General features: G+C 39.4%; 1 protein-coding gene across 1 annotated transcript in view; it reads right to left on the bottom strand.

Moving 5' to 3' along the window:
* The window catches only part of LOC310930116 (metabotropic glutamate receptor 4-like), a 185,300-nt gene that overhangs the window by 28,296 nt on the left and 135,830 nt on the right, over positions 1-21,174 (bottom strand). Inside the window, exons 4-7 of the mRNA XM_083893038.1 lie at positions 13,246-13,381; positions 12,908-13,062; positions 12,013-12,153; positions 1,588-1,788 (exon numbers count right to left, since the gene is read on the bottom strand). Coding sequence (XP_083749164.1) covers positions 1,588-1,788; positions 12,013-12,153; positions 12,908-13,062; positions 13,246-13,381 — 633 coding nt within the window. The remainder of the gene's footprint in view (positions 1-1,587; positions 1,789-12,012; positions 12,154-12,907; positions 13,063-13,245; positions 13,382-21,174) is intronic.

The following is a 21,174-nucleotide window of genomic DNA, read 5'->3' as shown; positions in this document are numbered from 1 at the left end:
GTCTGGCGCCTTCCTCTGCTGATACCTAGAGTCCTTAGGGAAGGACCGCATAGTCCAGTTAATGGTCCTTTGCCCCAGTTAGGTTATGGTTCAACAAAGATATAATGAGGAACACTCTGTAGACAAATGATGGTTGCCAGGGTTACACAGAGGTCTTTGTGATTAGCCCGTTTCAGCTGGTATATAGGAGTGTGATACTAATTTAAAGAAGGCCAGATAATATGTTTTTCTCTTACACTGACAACTTGGTGAGAACCAACTAGTGCTGGTGCTCACCAAGTGATGGTTGCTGGTCTTTAAAACAGGGGACGCTCATTTAAGGCCCAGTTATTGATCCATAAATTCTGAGCAATCGCCATCTCACTCACTGCAGTGAAAAAAACCCTGTTCTGTGCCGTCTCATAGACATCAATTGAAGCTGAGCTTCTACTGGTTTTAATGCGCCTTGCTGCTACAGGAATGTATGTATGATCTGCGATAAACAGCTGATTCAGTCATTTAGTTGATCGCATTTTATCGCACCTTTAGTAATGAAATGACTCCATAACAGTACATATTTGACCATGTTAGATCATATATGTCAAACTCAAGGCCCGGGGGCCAGATGTGGCCCGCCACGTCATTTTATGTGGCCCGCGAGTGATTAATTGGGCTTAAAAATCTGTGTTAAAATAGGTCTATGCTGCTTTAAGGCGTGCGTTGACCAAAATTTCCCACAATGCATGGCGATTGCGTTACCCACAAAGTGACAGCATTTCTACATCTATAATGCATCATATTTGTAACATGAATAAGTAATAAATACTGAAATTTATTTAGCAATATGTTACGTAGTAGTTACCTTCAGTTTTACATTATATTTGTTTACATTTAGTCATATTTATTCTGTATGACAGTTACATCTGGCCCTTTGAGGGTCACCGTTATGCTGATGTGGCCCTCAGAGAAAATGAGTTTGACACTCCTGTGTTAGAGGAAGCAGAGCTTCCCTTGCTGTCTTAGATCAATCATCTCTGGTGCCCACAGTCTCCTCCTTTGAAATCTTTGTGATATACAGTAAATATCAAACAATATCTCAGCTTGCTATGGCTGTCATCACATGTTGTGCAGTTTGTGGCAAAGAAAATTAGCTTTGTCTGTAACCTGTTTGTTTACACGCTGATATGGATTTTTTTTTCTCGCATCAATTGCATAGGGCAGAGGAAAACATCGTTTGGAGCCAATTGGTATCGGCTTGCTGACACCAACTTTGACACATTGTATACATGAATGTGGGCTTTTAAAAAATATAAATAATTGCTGCATATGGCCTGTTTGAAAGGCCTGTGAGAAATAGCAAAGTGATGTATTGCGTGCTTGCCACTGAGCACACGCTTGTAAACCAAGTTTTTGGCACATGTAGCCTGTAGTGTGAATCGTTTTGCCTGAAACTCGACAAAATTACTGTAAATCTTTGCATTACTGGCTCACAACACCTAAAACCCTGCAGCAGATGAACAATTCCTGTAAAGTGTTTTATAAAAGCCCACATTACACCTCTTAAAGTTGAGACAAATAGGCTTCCCAGCATCAATAAACATGACTGACCTGCAAAGTTTAGACGGCGGATGTGCTTCAGCAGATGAGTGCCGTTGATGGGATCCATTTTACTGCACAGGCCCACTTTTCCTGGGCAGAGCTCCTGGTGCATGTTGTGTAGAGCATGTGCCATCGCATAAACAGCATCAATTACGAACTGCACTTTACCTTCCTGCTCATAATTTGAATCCTTTACTATCCGCTCCTGATCTGTAAGACACAGACAAACACAAGTTAGACACATTATATACATATTATATGTGTGGTATTCTAAAATTTGTTACCAAACCATTGATTAATACAGCTGAGATTAGCACAGTTCCCGCAAGTTTGTTTACTTCTGGTGTGCGCTGACCTATGACATGAAAGCCGGAAATTTTCAGTCACTTGCCTGCAGTCTGTCAGATAGGAGAGACTGAGAGATAGTAGCTGACCATGGAGAGAGGTGAGGGATTGTTGGGCGGAAAGTTTCATTTAAAAAAAGCTGAGCGACGGAACCATCGATAAAGTTACCCGAGTGTCACGGCACAATTTATTGACAATGACTGGAAGTTGGAAGTTTGCCTTGACTGTCAAAAAAACAGATGCGAGACCAATTGCTGAGACCTGTGCGGAGGAATTCCTTTACATGGAAAGTAAGTGGCAAACCACTCTAGGCACTGATAGTGTCCGTAATATGCTGGCAGCTGCCTGGCGACTTCCGTTTGGACGCCTGCCCTGCGTAAGTGACTGTGTGCTCTCCCTCTCTCTCTCTCCCTCTCGCTTAATCATGACACGTGAATGTCTGAGTTTCTAAAGACACTCTTAGGTAGACATGTTCTTGTTGCATATGGCAGTCATCCATGTTGAAGCTTTATTTTAAGATGACCTGGTTGGCACTTGATTGACCTGAGTCTCTTTGAAATCACATAGTTCTAAAAGCAACATTTAATCGTGATTAATCTAGATTAACGAATGTGAGATTATTATTTTTTATGTTATTTTTTATTTTTTAATCTATTGACAGCCCTGCTTAATTGGCTCTGTACTTCATCAAGACAAAATATGTGCAATTCTATCAGCCCTATTATGTAATTAAGACAATGTATTCCCTTTCAATGATGGTTTCTGAGAGGCTTCACTTTAAAGAATAGTCTATGAATTTGTCCCAGACTCTGGATATTTGTAAATGTCATATAAAGTGGCCTTTCCAGATAATTTATATATATATTTATAAGCACCAAAAAGATCCACAGAACATACAAATCTGGTTTTTTTTTTCAACACTTATCTCACTGGGTCAGACCAGACGGACTCAACTGAAATAACCTGAAGCTTCTGAGTGGAGAGTGTGGCATGGGTCCAAAATATCATTGCTCCCAGGCGCCTCTTATTTTGCCTGTACCAAATGGCTCTTGCCTCTTGCAATTAGCTGCAAGGTAAATATCTGCAGAGGAGTGAATCAATTCCAATATCAGGAGTGCAAGGTAGTCTCCTCTGGGAAATCTCATCAGTTAAAAACAAAAAAAAACTCTTTCTTGTCTGTCCAGCAGCAACACGGGAGTTATTTTGCCAACATTAAGTCTCGGACCGACGTACTTGTGCAATTAAGCGTGCGTATGCCACTAAAAAACATCTTACTACATGATGTCTCTATTGATACTTTAAAAATAAGCCAAATTATTGAAGTCCAAGAATCGTGACCTGTTCAACACACTGTCCAAATGTCAATTCAGATGTGTTTAGAAGCACCAGTTATGCAGGAAATTGAGACATTCATTCATAGCACAGGGATAATCTGCTCATAGGCTTAATGTAATAACTTGAGGTAGGACTTTATAAATCCTGGCTCAGGTTGTTCCGTAGCTCTTTGTGATTGTTAATTACTCGGAGGAAGTGGTTTGTGCGATGGAGATACAACATGCCAATCCTGACTTCTGCTTTGTCCTTTCGAGCATTGCGTCTTAAAGCCGCCGCTATATAACTCTGCTGTATTTGCCCAGCTGGTGTTTTTCAATTTAGATTAAGATGGGGCTAATTACAAGGGATGAGGTAATAATTATAAAACTGCATGTTCTATATACCTGCCACTGGTGCATGCAGTTAAGCTTCATGAGTTAATAAGCAGAGAGTGAGAAATCTGCTGCAGATGTTTTAAAATAATGGCCACAGTGTTGAATGAACTGTGTAGATTTATTTAAATTAATCACAAACTTTAATAGCAATGTTGCAGCCAGTATATTCACATAATACGTTTGGTATTTGCAGGACACAAACTGTTTATGTTTTGGTTTTCTGCCACCCACCCAGTAGCACAGCTCGTAGTATTTCCAGCACACAGAATGCCAGCAGAGAGCAGCTGGTATCAGAAATACTGAACAATACACAAACTAAAAAACCTCTGTCGCAAGGTTATTTACGAAAACTAGCAAAATAACTCAAATTGAAAAATTCCGTTGTACTAACTAACTGAAACTGAATTAACCACTAATATTGTAAAGAAAATGTGTTCAGTTTTCATCTTTGCAAATCGAATTTCATACAAAAATGTATTTCTTTCTTCTCTGCTGGCAATTTTGAAAGGTTTTATTAGGGACAGCATTTTCAATCATTCATAATAAAACGTTTTTTTTATTATTATTTCTTTTTGTTTACAGTGTGGGACATGAGGCTACGGAATAAACCTCAGTTCAAATCAAACCTCTAGTCTAATTATTTATTATTATTTTTGTAGTTATGTCCACGTGTGTCTTTAGTCTGTTGGCTAAATGTTTTTTTTGTTTGTTTACCTTTCACACTAACTGCATCCAACCTCAGAATTATGATGCACATTTTGCTCTTCAGGTTAATTTCTTGTATATTTGATTCAGGGACGGTTGTTCATTTGTCCTCATAAACTTTTAAATGGCATCATTTGCTGGGGATTTTTACGACACTATCCTTATTATGACCTTTTTGAATCTTGCACCTGGCAAATACTCCATATTACAAAAAAACTGACACTAAAACTAAGAGGAACTAAACTAAGCATTTACAAAACAAATAATAGAAATTGACTTTAATCAAAACTAAATAAAAACTAAAACTAATCAAACAATCAAAACTTGTTCTGTACCCCCATCAACAACGTCTTGAAAATGAGGGTTTGCAGCTGAGATGTGTTAAAAAGAGAAGTTGTTGACAGACGTGCTGTTATGGGTCGCTTTCTCCCAGACAGGAAAGCAACACACAGTTATTAATTAATTAAGTTTTTTGTGGATATAAACGTATATAAAGTTTTTACAGTCCAGTATTGTCGCCCTGTCGTCTCCTCTTATCAAGTGTAATTATCTGCTGCAGCTCTACAGCAGACACAATCGCTGACTGCTGCTGATGCGCTAAAATTAACCAAGCCGTTTATAAAGATAGAACTGATGATGGGACAGTTATATATGTGCAGAGTTGGATAAGTTTCTTTATATATGCAACATATTACACAGTACTTTAAATTAATGCATTATGTTACAATAATACCTTCTATTCAAAGTAATATGTTATGTTACTTTCATCAAGACACGTGTTGCGTAACATAGGATTTCCTCCTAATCAAGTTCAACAAAGCCAGGCTTTCTTTCAGTGATCTCAGCTCAATACAAGTTGCTGGAAGAAAATGCTGATGGCATAAATCCAGAAGTCATATAATTTATTTCATTTTATCACTTAATTGTGTTTATTGATTTTGAACATCCTTTATTTAAACTTATGCGTACAAAACAATAGACCAAAAACAAAACACAACAACCAAGGAACAAATGGTGTCTCAAAGCAAACATACAACCCAAATCAAGATGTACCTCACAAATGGACATCCCACAAAACGCAACCCTAGAGTCAAACCCAGTATATAATGTAATGGGTTCAGTGGTAATTTAATTTTCAAAATGTTTTGAATCGCTGCTTGGATCCCCTTTAAAACAGAGTTTACATTATAATCCTCAATAAACACTATCAGGAAATTCAAAGGCTTTGGGGCAAATCAGGATTGTATGCATTTTACTGTAATACTTGACCGTCTGTAACACAGAGAATTAGACTAATTCATGAATCCATATCTTATTACCCACAAAACCAGTGGCATGAAAAGGACAGTTGCACAAAAACAAGACCACAAATCATCATCATCATCCATCATCAGAAAATATCACAGAGAAGAGAAACAGTCAAATGACGGCGCTGTTTGCGGGGATTTGAATCCCAAATTGTAAATATAATCAGGTCAGGATGAGGTTATGTTCACAGCCTAAATTATACACCTCTGTTGTGAAATTCGGACTTTGTGCTCAACTTATAGCTAACTACTTAGCGGCTACTGTATAATATAACGTGGGTGTTTATTTAGTCTAGAACAAAGAATGTGTTTGTTTCCTTTTGCTTTAGCTAAACCTTTTTATTTATTGATTATGTTTATGAAACTCTATCACAAATGTACAAATAAACACAATGATACTTTGCTTTTGAGCCCACTAATGAGCTAGCATGCATAACAGCTAGCATAACCGCTAGCATGTGAAAAGTTAAAAAATACCACATGCATTATTTCAGCAGAATCATTTGTCAGTGACATGAATTCAGCTACATGTCGTTATTATGTTTTTCACATTGATTTAACTGAACGACTGAATTGTGGTTATTTGAATGTATGGGTGTTTTACAAAATCATATTAATAATATCAACTAAAAGTGGTTGTTTCCACTGCGTATTAGCTCCTGTCAACATTCTGGACATGTGAACACTAGCCTATCAATAAGCACACTTTTTGTGACTGGACTGTCATTTATCATGCAACATCTGTCCTCCTAAGGTTCAGGCAATTTCCAACAGCCGCTTCTTCAGTCTAAAAAGAGCATTAACCCTTGAGTCAGCAGAGGTCTCTCCTTCTGTGTCCGCCATCTTTCATTTGCCGTATATCTCCAGCTCTTCACTGCAGACCAGAGGCAGTTGAATGTCCCTGATTATCTAATGAGCTTTTGAAATGCATGAAATTATTGTTGGAGGTTACGGCTCAGTGATTTAGGGCCGCAGTGCTTTGATTGGCTAAAGATTGTCACAGTCCGGCCGACATGCTTGTGCCACGGGGAGTCCTGCGAGCCAGAGTGGGTGTGAGAGTGATATTTTTTCCCTGCATGCTTGGCAGGCGCCAACTTTGTATTGTCTCTTGTCTCTAAGACCATTTCCCATTTCCCTCTCTCTCTCTCTATCTCCATCCGTCTCTTTCTCTATCTCCATCCCTCTCTCCTCCTCACTGGCATCTCGGCTCCACATATTTTTTCCAGGCTGCTGTTTTGTTTTCAGAGAATTGGATTTAAAATGAAGCAAAGCAGTCACAAAGAGTGGGCGTCTTCTACTCTGAGGTGTCCATAAAACATTTTGTGACTGTGTGTATGTTGGCGAAAGATCTCTGACCTTTCCCGTTTTTTAAGACTGACCACAGGCCAGCCACTGTTTTCCTGCCAAGCTAGTTGGACTTTCTGTTAAAGGTGAAGTAAGTAGTTTATAGTGCCATCTAGAGGAGAGGCTGAAATTTACAACAAAGATCTACTCATCTGCTCACCCCCTCCCTTCCCTGAGCGCTACAGTATCCTCAGCTGGTCAAATGTCGTCCTCGTCGTCTTTCTCAGTGTCAGCAGATGAGGTTCGTGAGGAGAGGGAGAGGGCGAGCTACCGCGGCCGTAGCAGATGAAGCGGAGAGAGAGGAGGCGGGACTTCCGCTACAAGTAAAGCGACGCTTGATTTGTTCTCTCGCGTTTGTCCTTACAGGCTCCGGTAGAAACATGGCGTCTCGCTGCTAACAGTGGCTATGCAACCGCGGCCCGCGACCATGTTATTTTACATGACTTTTTGAAACACTACGAAAATGAAACAAAAACTATTATACAGCGACTAGACAATGCAGGAGCACATAATATGTATAAAAAAGTGGATTTTGGGTTATATAAACCCATAAATACTACACATTGTCCCTTTAAATTAATCTGACACGAGCACCAAGTGTATGTATTATGTATATATGTATGTATATATATGTATGTATACATATGTATGTATATATATGTATATACACAATAAAATGCCTGTGTACCTTCCAAAAAAAGTTCTTAAGAAAGAGGACAAGTTCTTTGTTTAGAGAAACTATAGAAAACCAAAGACCAAAGCACTTGTTGGTCATCAATTCACCGAAATCCAATTTTGTTTAAATCAGTAAAAAAAAAAATATTTGTCACAATGAAAATTTCATTTTACATAGTTTTTTCGATTTTTAATTCTAATGCATTCTTTTTTTTTTTTCTTTTTTTTTTAGGTTAAACCCTGTCACAGTTATACTTCCACATTTTGAGACACTGGTGATTTTTGAATATTTAATCAGTGGAACGTTGTAATCATGAATTCACGAACGCTTAAATATGCATGGTATCATTTCTTTTTGTCTTTCGCCTCCTCTTGACTTCAATAATATATGTAGGCAGCCGGTACAGATGTAGGAATCTCTCGGCAGCAGTATCACTATCTACATAAGGAGCGGGTCTTTTTCCATGGAGTCCATCATATTTAGTACCGTTTCTGCCACGGCTTAGAAATGGGCAGACAAAACACTGGCTCTCGACAGGGTCATTTACATTTTTACATCATTTGATGGTCGTAGTAGATTCTGTTATGTGTGGAGAAATACGGAGATGTAAAGCCAGATGCTCCTTTACACACTGCACATTCAACCCCTTAACACCAAAGCCTCAAAATCAGTCTGGACATTTTGTGTGTGCTTATTTTAACCATAAAAGGACCAGAAAATGTCCTGTAACTAAAATTTAAATTTAAAGTTTACAATTTAAATTAAAAATTCAACAGTTTAAACCATATGTACAATAACATTAGTTGGGGTCTTCGTCTCAATGTCCAAAAACAGGCAAAAAAAATGGAAACTATGTACAGGCGTTTTTTTTTTATCGATGGCATAAACCGTCGCATAATTACGGTAACGCTTGTGCAAGTGTGTTGTCTGCGATACGCTTTGGTGTTAAAGGGTTAAATTGTGTTGTTTTATGAAATGCATTGTCAATTTACATTACTGTGAAGTAACATCTCGATAATAGGACATTAATAATTATGTAACAGAGGCATAATATTATGTTTTACCATCTTATTGCTGCAATAGCTTGGTAATACCAATGTAATATAGCTGTAATATTAGTTCTGTTATTATTACCGAGGTGACACTGGAAATAAGTTTGAACAAACAATATTCTCTGGCAACAGACTTTGCAGATATTCTCCACCTTTGACACAGCGCATGCCGAGAGAGACTCCAGTCTTCGGCAACCCTGAGCAGAATAGGTCGTTTAAAAAAATGCATGCTTGTATGAAATAGCGAAGCACATGCTTGTTATCTGCATTGCTGCTTCTCCCTGCTGCTCCCCCCCACACATCATTAATACACAGGAGGAATACAAAGCTCCGGTCACATTCCTGCTCTACGTTACGTCTCCCTTCATCATTAATCAATATCACTTTTTACTTCTTCTTCATTCACAGATAAAAAAAAGAGACAAATCTGGCTTTCCTCCGCTCTCGGTCACGCATGTCCTCCTAATTACGTCGAGCAGTTAAATCCTCACACACCACACTGAGGATTCTGCACCGTGTGGTTTCCTCTCAGAGTCACAGTTCCACCTCAAACAAATACTTCAAGACTCACTCTGCCCAGGAAACTGAGCCGGTGAGAGAGGAGACTCTGCACATTCACGTCTATGACAGGGAGATCCTTTATGATGACATCAGTTAGCTCCTTATCGAGGGGATTGTAAGACACTAAATAACTTCAATTAGGTGAACATTTACAGAGCAAATAAGCACACAGTCAAATTAATTAAGGATTGTTTACTTTTATATCAAAGCTTTTTGATACGTTACACTTCACTTATCCCTTTATTCAATTATTAGGTTGACTGCTCAGTGGTTCCCTTATGACATATTCGCATATTAAACGTCTCATGGCACTTACTGTTGTTGTTGTTTTCCTGTTAGTAGGTTTATGCGGAGGTCAGACCACATGTAGGCATGATTATAATCCGATCTGACAGACGTAGGGTTCGTCAGCCCCCCGGAAAATTGATTGCTTAATCCTGAGCTACGATCAAGGATGGATTTTTGGGATGCCGCACTACCTCCGCGACAGAAGGTCTGGTGGCATGTTTGATTCGTGTTTTTTTTTCTACTTCTCCGTGTTCTCTTGCAGTGAGCGACAGTCCAACCCTGTCCTCTTCTCACAACCCAACGCAGCAAACATAGTCATACACACTGACACCGCTTTAGACGTTGCTGTTTATTCACCGCCTTCTTTGACGGATGGCTCGGGTTTGTTCACCACCATGTAGTCTGTCACTGCCTTCAGTCGCATCGCAGCAACAAATGTACGGCTCTGTGATTGCCTAATGTGACACAGTGACCGTCGTAACAGACCATAAGATTGTGTAGCCTGACCCTTTGTATATTAATCTGTCTAGTGTTGTCTACAGAGAACAGTTTCCAACTGTTTTAGGAAGTGATTTAGCTCATTTTGAATTCAGTAAAACTGATTTATGGTGCTGATTTTTTTTAAAGATTAATCGTTTAATTAAACGTGTCTCCTTGTCTATATTTGAGAGTTTTGTAAAAATCACCCTCATAAATTTAGTTTGACTTCATCATTTTCTCAATTTGCCATTATCTTATCCTCATATAGCTACCATTTATAATACTCCAGTAACCTGTCATATTATGACTGCGGGGCAGACACATTAAAGTCTTTTCAGATTTAAAGTAAGAGCTTTTTTTTTAATAAGAGCAGCAGACAAAAATACGCCGTCCTTGTACCACGCTAACGCTGGCAAACTGATCCATATTTTACATCTGAGTTATGGTTAATAACTTTTGAATAGTTGATTAATGAACCTCGATAAGTAATTATGCCATATGACAGTTGCCCTATTTAGTGAAATAATCTCTCTAACACCTACACGATAACAAAAATACATCTTAAAGCGGCAAAAAATGTGGATCCAAAAAGGCCACAGTGCTTCTAAATGTTGCTGATCATTGTTTTGATTATAAGCATAAGCTAACAGTGTTACCCATGGTGCTGATCAGATGACACACACTCCTGAACTGTCACTGTCGCTCCCCGAGAAGCTCGCCGACGCTCATGCCGTCAGTGAACTCCAATCTCCAGACTTAACTCATCTATCAGAATGATCTTATCCACCTGAGTGTTGTTACCCAAAGCATAACCCTCCATGTAATATCTTTAGAGTGCTTAGAGGTCGGGATTTACTGCCTCTGACGACAGCGCCAGCTGTTGGTTTTGTAGATCGACCTCTGGAGTGAAAGTTTGCCGTTTGTCTCGCGTGTTTTCGGAGAGAGCCTGTGCGCTCGTTCATTTGCTTATTGTTTGGCCAAGACGCTCCTTTGTGAAATCCAAAGTCTATAAATAAATAAACATCACGATTCCCGAGGTTTTGACTCTGTGCACTCGGGTCTTTTCCCCACTCATCACACCGTGTCATTAACACAATTAATTATAAATGAACGTGTTCCTTTTGCGACGCCGTCTGTTGATGTGTTTTGGATATTGACGTAAAAAAAAAATCTTCACCGCATATTATTTATGATATATCAATCAATATATTCTTTCAGCTCGAGCCAGAGGCTTGTTTTTTTACAAACAAGTACAAAACGCACTGTTTGAACGAGACGGTGAATGTTAACAAACACCATGTAATCGACTTAAAACCACTGCAGTTCTTAATCCAGCTGTTTTAACCCGCTATGGCCAAGAACAAATGCTAAACAATGAGCGCAGGGTCCGGATTAATAACATCATCAGGAATATCTCAAATGCCTCCTAAAGGAACTGTGTATAATTAAACACATTATGTGCAAATATGTGCTGCTCTGGATGATGAAGCAGCCTTGTATGCTGGTCACAATTACAGCAGCAAAACATTCAAATAAAAATAATTAATCTCCAGATAACATGAGTTCAATCCTCATTTTTTTTAAATATATGTTCAAGGACATAAAGTGTTGCGTTTCTCCACCTCAAGACAGATTGTGTAAGCGACAGCAGTATAACGTATGGCCGCCAGCCCAAAGCTTTACTGGCCCAGCTAAGCCGTTCCCTCGTTAGAGCCGCTTGGGCAAAACGCGCTCGACTCAGCAGAAATAAAGTGCAGCGCTGAAATAAGCTGTGAGATGTTGAATATTGAACGTATAGCTGTTGCACTTTCCTCAGGCCGACGATGCTGTCAAAACACAGTCACCGTGAGCCAAATAAGTCACTCCCCCACAGACATCACAAGAGTGTTTCCATGTCACAGAAGTCTGAACAAAAAAAGAACACATTAAAAGCTTTGTTTCTCCGCCAAACAAAGAGAAAGACTTACTTGTGCACTTCTTGAGGCCGGAGCCTTTCTTCACAGCGTGGCGGTTGAGTTTGCAGTTGAAGTTATTCTCCCAGAACTCAGCAAACCAGATATTCCTCCTGTTGTTCTCCAGCGTTCGGCTGATGAAGTAACGATCAAAACCTAAACAGTATTCATAGTCATTTTTATCACGTAAACAACATTGTCGCTTTAGTCTTTGAATCAGGGCTCTGTTGTTTTTATACAGTTGCTTTGTTTGACTGGGTTCAATTATCTAATGATCAAAGAATTATACATTACTACAGAGTATTAATTAAAAAAAAAAATGAAAGTCAGAATTCTGACTATAATCTTAGAATTTCGACTTTTTTTTCGCACATTGATCTCAGAATTCTGAGAAAAAGGTCAGAATTCAGAGATTAGAGTCAGAATTCTGAGAAAAAAGACTGACTATGACTATAATCATCTGACTTTAATCTTAGAATTCTGACTTTTATATTACTTTTTTTCTCCGAATTCTGACTTTGATCTCAGAATTCTGAATGTAATCTTTTTACTTCAATCTCAGAATTCTGATTAATCTCAGACTTTTTTCTCAGAATTCTGACTATAATCTTCTGACTTTAATCTCAGTCTTTAATCTCTGAATTTTTACTTTAGTCTTCAAAATTCTGACTTTAATCTCAGATTTTTTTCTCAATTCTGACTATAATCGTCTGACTTTAATCTCAGAATGCTAACTTCAATCTGACCTCAATCTCAGAATGTGTACTTTAATCTCAGAATTAATGCTGTTTGTTTTTTTTCATGTAACCCTAATACTCTTCTGTACATTACAAAGCAAAGCAGAGGTTTTGTCTCTATTTTTCAAAAAAATCATGCAGATGTGATGAATGCACAGTTCCCGTCTCTGTACCTCTGATGGACTGGCGCTTGGGCAGGATGGTCACTGCTCCCTCTGCCATCTCCTCTTGGTGCAAAACCGGAGAGATCTTTGATCCCCAGCTGTCTGAACCCACCCAGATGAAATGACCTGTCTGGTTTGCCTTTTTAGCTGCGTAGAGTAGCCGCCTGCAAAGGTGAAGAAACAGATGTTTGCCGAGGGAAAGATCAACATCAACGGCTCCGCTTTGATGTTCTCTTTTCCCTTCATTTTATTTCACTGTGGTGCGGCACAGACGTGGTTCTGCTGCAGCCATGATTTTTTTTTTTTTTTCAAATTTTCAAAGCAGGTTTATTTTGTAGATCACTTACTTGATGTCATCCTCATTGGCGAAAATGATGACAACTCTTGCATTTGGATTTTCTCTGAGTCGTCGGATGACCTTGTCAAACTCTCCCTGCTTTGGCTCCCGGGGAATCTTGACTGACTGTGAGATGCACACTCCTCCTAAACACATGGGATTAGAGAAGACTCGTTACACTTTACCTTCCCTTCACCACTGAGAATAAAGATCTTCATGTTGAATTGGATTGATCAGAGGTGTCAAACTTAGCCCCTCACCCTGCTAAGTTTGAGTCAAAGATATTTCCAGGAATTACAGTTCATTCATTCATGGTCTATCATTTTATCCTCCACATGAGTTTTGCATGGAGCTGAGTCTTGCTGTCTTTGCTGCTAGGCAACAGTGCTAGCCAGGAAATACAGTATTTAGAAAAAAAAAAAAGAGCAAGAATTGTTGAATCATTTTCAAATCTCAGTTTGAACCATCTGCAACTAGCAAATTAGCAAATGGCTGTACTTTAGGATATACTGTATTTTATGCATCATATCTGGGGTTTTTACATTATTGTTCAGTTAGTGCTCAAACTAACATCTCAGTTTCCTTCTTTGCATTCAAAGTACATTACTTGACATCAAAATTTGAACATGGTTGTATATTGGTATATTTGTATATACAGTATACGTTGCTTGAATAAACATTACAGTAAATTATGATTGTAACCCCCAACCTGAAGGAATCTGTAAAACTTAATGTGACCAAATTAAAATGAGGTTTCACAATTTACCATCGCTTTATCAGAAAATGCAGTTGTTATTCCTTGGAAAAACTAAATGCACTAAAATGTACACTAAATGTAAACTGATTTAAAGCTAACTCAGTATCTGACTCACATAATGGAAATCAAGGCTCTTTGGCCATTTTATCAGTTTACTGACAGTCAACAGAGTAAGATGGTGAAATGCTGAGCTTCCTCTGCAGAGTGATGGACCCGGCGGAAGAATAATTGGCTTCACAGAGAGAAAAACTGTTCGCATCATCAGACGGAGCCCAGTGGTTTTTATTTTTAGTGGTTTTGTGGAAGAGGAAATCAAGTGAAACGATTGCAGCACTCTTGTGTTTGTCATTTGTGAACAAAGGCATATGAGAATTTAGAGGAACTTTATATCAAAATGTCTTCAATGTTTTACAGAGTGAATGTGGCGCCTATTCAATTCTATTCTATCCGTGCATCAATCTGTCAGAATTGTGATGAAGTACGTGCTGTAGTTAAGGGTGAATAGATAACTCGAGTCTTGAGCCCGACGGTTCTTGGAACAACTTTTGGTTTGGTCACGTTGGCTGAGCCATTTGACACCACAGGTGCGCTGGTAAATAAAACTGATGGATCTTCTGTCTGTGTTGTTTTGTCAGTTTAGGTTCAGTGAGGACATGTTGTTGACCTGACGATGTCTGGAAAACTGCAGTGAGTGGCTGTTATATTTGAACCACTGTGAGGTGAGTTCACACAATGCTAATTAACCCTCTTATTATGACCATCAAGATATTCAGGCTGCCTGGATTTATATCGATTTTATGGCTGTAGTATTGTCAAAAAATGTTCAGTGAGTGAGTGCTTCTGTTCCTCCTTTTCCAAGATAACTTTCACGTTCGATATCTGGCAGTTATTGAACTGTTTAGGAATACAGCACTGAGAAGCTTGGGCGCAAAGCTCTATTTCTCTACTTTACGGTATCCATCCATCCGTCTTTTACTGCTTTAACCTCCATGTGAGAGCCAATGTGCCAATCTCAGCTGACATAGGCTGAAAGGCAGGGGTCACACCCTGGACAGATCGCCACTCCATAGCTTTTGAATTTTCTAGACCTCACAAACAGCCTAGGAGTTACGGTAACGAGAAGGATGCCAAATCATGTCGACAATGACAGGATTGGTAACGGAAGGGTTAAGACTGACTTTGTGCTCCAAATGACTCTCTGTATTTACCACAATGCTGTAAAGTCTACTGGGGTTGAGATCGTGGTGACATTCCCACACTGCACACAGGAAGTGATTTGTTTCATGTCTGATAGTATTTCTTGGTCTCTGTTATTGTGGCCAAGAGGAAAGGAATTGGGCTTTGTAACCAGAGTGTAACCAGGATGGGTCAAGGGCTGGGGTGCCTGGGAGCAAGGTAATCAACCCCCCCCATTGATGCCCTGGGTGCAGATAAAGACTGTCCAATGCTCCTGCACCCTGTTTGTGTGTGTGTGTGTGTGTGTGTGTGTGTGTGTGTGTGTGTGTGTGTGTGTGTGTGTGTGTGTGTGTGTGTGTGTGTGTGTGTGTGTGTGTGTGTGTGTGTGTTCAATACTGGTGTGGGTATATGTGTGCAAAACTGAAGTTACACACAGCAGCTTTAAGTGAGGTTTTTACATTCAACCAGCACAAACAGGATGGAGGAAGTCACTGTGTAAAGTCTGAGTCATGCTCAGACACAGAAATGTTTGGTTACTGTTCTCTCGGGCTCAGTCAGGTCTGGGTAAAAAAAAAAAAAAAAAAAAAAGTTTTATTATGTGAAACAGTCATTCGATGCTTAAGTGCACTGTTGTCAACATGATTTTAGATTTACACGAATGAGCTGCGTCTCTAAAAAAAAATGCAGGAAGCTAATGCATTTCTCTGGCCACCCTGAAACTCCGGCATTTGAACTCCACTTCAAACACACACAATAACAAACAATACAAGTCCTTTCAAAAACACAGACACACACTCAAATGTGTTATGTGCAGTCCAGTCTCCATCAATATTTGGAGTGTCCCAGTTTCACAAACTCTCCAATACTGATACATACTGTGCCGATCGTTGTAGATAGAGACCAATTTAGACTCGGGGGGGGGATGTAAACACCACATACATGCTCAGTGACCACATGCACAGAGCTCAACAACAACAACAACAACAACAACAGGCTTCTTCTTCTTCTTCTTGTTTGTTTTCATAGATTAATATGGAATATGAAAAAAGTAGTGTGGACTCCTGTCATTCTGTGGTCTTCCGCCCTGGTACCCAGATCAGCGAGGGGCCAACCGGCCCAATTTGGCTGTCTAAAAATTTTCATTTGAGGCCTGAGACAGAATACTTGTGTTGGATGAAACTGTTTTGTTCCAGCCACAGCTGTCACCAAAAGCATCATTAAGTTTGACAAGGTCAGACTGATCTGAGACCCAGGATTAAAAAAAAAAAAGAGTGATAAAACTTCAAAAATAATTCATGTAAAGATTCATTTTGAAAATGCTGTGCCAACCGGTAAGGATGTGTAGGAAAATACGCCGGGTAACCTCCAGGTTCTTGCTCTGTAATGATCTATCTTTTGAGGACATGTATGTAAGCGGCTTCTCTTTCCTCTGAAGTTTAGTTTTGACAAAATAAAAAAACTGGTAAAGAAAAACCAACAAAGTCAGACCCCAGGCAGGTCTGTGAGATAACACGATCATTTATGATGAAGCACAAAATCTTTAAATGTTTGATGAACCCTCTCCGAGTGTTACCGGCAGCTCTCTGTTCAGGATCTCCTGCTCTGTGAGCCGAACGCCCTTCTTAATAGAACATATTTAGGGGAAAGCCGGAGGGGAAGGAGCTCCTTGCAATCGGCCATCTTTCATTGGAGGATGTGTGTCCAGTCGTCCGTGCAGTTTTAAAACACACCTTTTTATAAGTTTAACATTTACTGCGGTGTCATTTATCCAGTGTTGTCTGTGTCACTTTTACTGCTCTTTTACTGTCCTCAGTGTTGCTCTTTTATTGTTACTGTCATTCTTTTATTACTTTTCACTGATGGTTTTACGCTGCACTGACTGTTTTTATACTCTGTGAAGTGTCCTCAGGTGTCCTGGAAGGCGCTTCTTAATGAAATGTAATATTATTAGTAGCAGTAGTATTTAGTGCATTTTGTATTCCTATTTTGTAGTTTTGCTTTCAGGTTATTTGTTCTTTCTTTCTGATGCAGACTCTCCAGTGTGTACCCCACCTATCGCCCCATGTCAGCTGAGATTGGCACAGCGAGCCTCGTGTGGAGGATGAAAGCGGTAGAAAATGGATGGATTTTGAGTAAGTATGTGGTTTTAATCCAATAATGATCTGAGGCAATATTTGAACCATTTTGATTTGTGGCTGCAACACAACATCAATAAGAGCAGAACACATTATGTTTTTTTATGTTTTACATTTTCCATTGCATATACAGTCGTTGTGTCATCGTCCTTAAAAACTAACGTATACATTTGGCCTTTTGGTTTACAACAGTTTGTTGGTGCAATGTTCACTCTGTGCTCAACGATACATGTTTTGGACATTTAAATAATCCATTGGTAACACTTTATATTAAGGAGCACATATTCACCATTAACTAGGTGCTTACTAACATGCAAAGTAGCAACGTATCCCTTTATTATGTAATGGTAAATCAATTTCTCTGACTCAAAAAGGTGTGATAGCAACGTCTGAAAAGGTAGAGACTTTGTCTATTGGAGGAATGCGAAAGGGGAGTTGCTCAGGTATAAATGTGGAGGGCTCAATTTGCTCTGGGTCTTTCTCCACCAAGGATCACTCCTGTGAAGTTTAACCTTTTCCTTGCAACGAAAAAAAAACCTTGTCGGCCGTCAGAAGTTCTCTATTTCATTCTTCACCAGCAGCGGAGAAATTTCCACAACAATTAATAAATATTAAAGTATGAAAAATTTGTCTTAATGTCATAATAGAGGTAGCATAAGGTGTTAATACGTGCTTACTAATAAAGGGCTAGTATGCGACTTATACAGTATATGTTAGTAAGCATCTAGTTAATGGTGAATATGTGTTCCCTAATCTTAACTGATACCAATCCATTTATATACAGTGTATTTGTAGACAATAATTTTGTCTCCTGACTAGTTTGGTTTTAGGCAAAGGGGATGGAAGTTTTATACTTGTTATTATGCTTGAACAGTGGACACCAGATTCCCTGTAGTATGGAAGAGTTAAAACAATTTTCCAATTGAAATCTCGTTAACCTGTAGGTGTCTTTCGTACGCCGTGTTTTAGCTGGTAATTTCATTTTGTAAATAAATCATAATGCGACGTGTGAACGCCCTGTCAAGTCCAATCGTCTTAGTGTTTCAAATCATCTTTTTAATTTGTGGTAGACTGCTGCAGGGAGTAATGTGGGTTGATTGCAGTCGTGACAGCGTTTCGTCGCAGTGATGACCCACTTGTCCAGTTGACGCTCATTTTGGGTCCTTACTAAAATGGAGGCGATGCGATGAGTGAGAATCATGTAAATTTTAGACTTTAGGCTTTAACTTTATTGTCCCTTAGGGGAAATAGACGCAACCACACAGGAGCAATACACTTAATAATACTTCACATAATACTAGTTTGCAAGCATGCCATCACTCTGCAACTTCTTACACAGCGCAGTAGAGCACAGCACCATCCTGGTGTTATCTTAACTTTGCCGAAACTAATATTAATGGACACTAATAGTGACAAATAGCTGCTGTGGCATCAGAACAGCCACGGACCTACAATCAGTTTAATAAGAATAATACTAGTGCTGGGCATGTTGATGGCGTCAACGTTAATGCACATTAAGCATTACACGTTTCCATGATGACTGACTGGAAAAATAGATGAGCGTGACGTCTTGTTTATGCGCCATGGCACCGGAGTCCAGGCCCCGTTTACCAGTTAACTCTGATAGCTGCGTTCGTGTGGACTTCCGGTTTTCGGATACCGCCAGCACTCGTGTGTGTTTTATGGACAAAGCGGAGGAACAATTCCAGGAATTTAGCACCTTGTGACGTCCCAGTGAGTGTGGAAGTCAACATTGCGTGTTTTATCTCCTGTACTTAGACTGAGGAGGACCACAAAAACATGAGTGAGTCATCTTTTTTTAACTCTTAAAATAAAACTTGGCGACTGGTAGGGCCTACAGAGTAAAGTCTGAGTATGAGAGTGAATAAGTCTGCAGAGGTGAGTTTTGAGCTGGGATTTAAAGACGGAGAGAGATTCTGATGTCATGTGGAATGTTGTTCTACAGGTGAGGAGACTCTTGACCCCATAGTGGTCAAATGGGCGGGTGGGTCGAGGAGTTGGATGGAAGTAGTATATAGACCTCAGAGAACGGGGTATATGTGTGAATATGGAGGAGGTCAGCGAGATATAAACACTCATACTGCACATGCACTGCTAATAGCTGTTTTTAATATCTTTATAATGTCAACACTGGATTCCACCGCACCAAACTGGATTATGTGTCAAACTGGACATGAGACTTTACTTTCAGCAAATTGGCTGATTTAGGCTGCAGAGGGAATATACAATTACGAACAAGCTGAAAATGTCAAAATGTGAACTGATTCATGTTTTTAATTACGTGAAGTGATCAGAGACTGAATTCAGCTCAGTCACTCAGTCAGCCAGTATTCCTCTCGTCATGGAATTTGGACCTCATTCGCCTATTGTTTAGTAAATCTTACAGCAGAGGGAAGGCGCACAGCTTCCTCTTTATTGCTATATTACTCTTCCTATTGTGTGCTTTGTGTCATAGAGGCACTTCCTCTGTGGTTCCTGCATATTTTACATTAAAAAAAAGAAAATCATAGTTATAATAAACCAGTTTTCAGTGTGATATCATTTTCCACACTGCAGGTAAGATCACAGTCATATATCCAAGTTAATATCCAAAGACTAGGAAAGGAGAATAACTTCAATTAATATTAGCAGCATGTTTGCCATTGCGTTGCAGCTCCCAGGGGATTTTTCTTCTTCTTTTTCTCTGCGAGAGCTCAACTCAGTGACTTTAGTGAAACACAAGCAAATACACAACGAGTGAGTTACTTTGACAACACACCATGTTTAAAGAATGTGACACCAATGGATGAAACTCCACCGCCAGTAAATATAGGCAATATCTTCAGTTCAAGTCTGCAATCAGAGTCCATTGTTTGCCATTCATTAATACTATCATTGTCCATCACGATAGTGATGATAGAGAGCCTCAGTTTCATAACGAACTAAGACATTTGTTTCACTTCTCACGTACAATATGACTGTGAATACAAACATGTACGTATGTTGTGGCCAAGCTATTAGGAGCAGTAAAAGTATGGGTGGTATATAATGCGAGGAACAACGTGTGGCAGCAGCCACTTGGGTCGTAATTCTGTAAGTGGTGAAAAACCGTTTCGGAAATCCTGAATTAAAATCCCAAGGGTGGTGAACTCCACATGAGCCGACAAATGCTTTTTTTATGGAAACGGGGAAATTCCGTGCCATTTATTTCATTCTGTCTGTTTTACAACAGTCCCATTTCATGTGCCGCAGCTTTCATGTCAGCATCCTTGGTAAGGTACAGTCATTTCCTGCTTAAGTCGTTCCCTTGCAAAAACAGAAGAGACTTTGCTAACCTTGCAGCAGTCCTATAAAACGCCGCTGCTTTCTAATTCCCCTGCAAACAACTGTGTCCCTGCTGTGTGCTCTAATTTGAATATTATTATGTAAAGACCTCTAAATCACTGGTAATGCAGGATAAACTAGGCGTTGTACAGTATGTCTATTAGTATTCCGGAGGAGGTTATGAGGGGAATTGGATCCTGCTGCATGTCAATCTTACGGAAACATTAGAAATTACACACATGAACACTTTGCCACGTAATGTTCTCCATTTTACAAATAAAATGTGAGCTGGGCCACACATTCACACACAGTGTGAATGCGAGAGTAATTGTTCGTTGGCCCTGCAGCGGACTGTCCAGGGTGTACCTCGCCTTTCGCCCTATTAGCTGGGCTTCTTATGCGAAGAATAAAGTGGTAGATAATGAATGTGAGGTGTAGCAAAGTCTCAAAAGTTCATAGAAGAGTTTTAAGTGCTAAACTAACATGTTCAAAAAGGAAAGTTCTGATCTGATGCTGGAAACTTTTTCTTTTTCTCTTTATTTTCTTT

Source organism: Microchirus variegatus (assembly GCF_963457635.1).
Source record: "Microchirus variegatus genome assembly, chromosome: 7".
NCBI classification, from domain to species: domain Eukaryota; kingdom Metazoa; phylum Chordata; class Actinopteri; order Pleuronectiformes; family Soleidae; genus Microchirus; species Microchirus variegatus.
The sequence above is the reverse complement of the archived record's forward strand: the minus strand, read 5'-3'. Positions and strand labels throughout refer to the sequence as shown.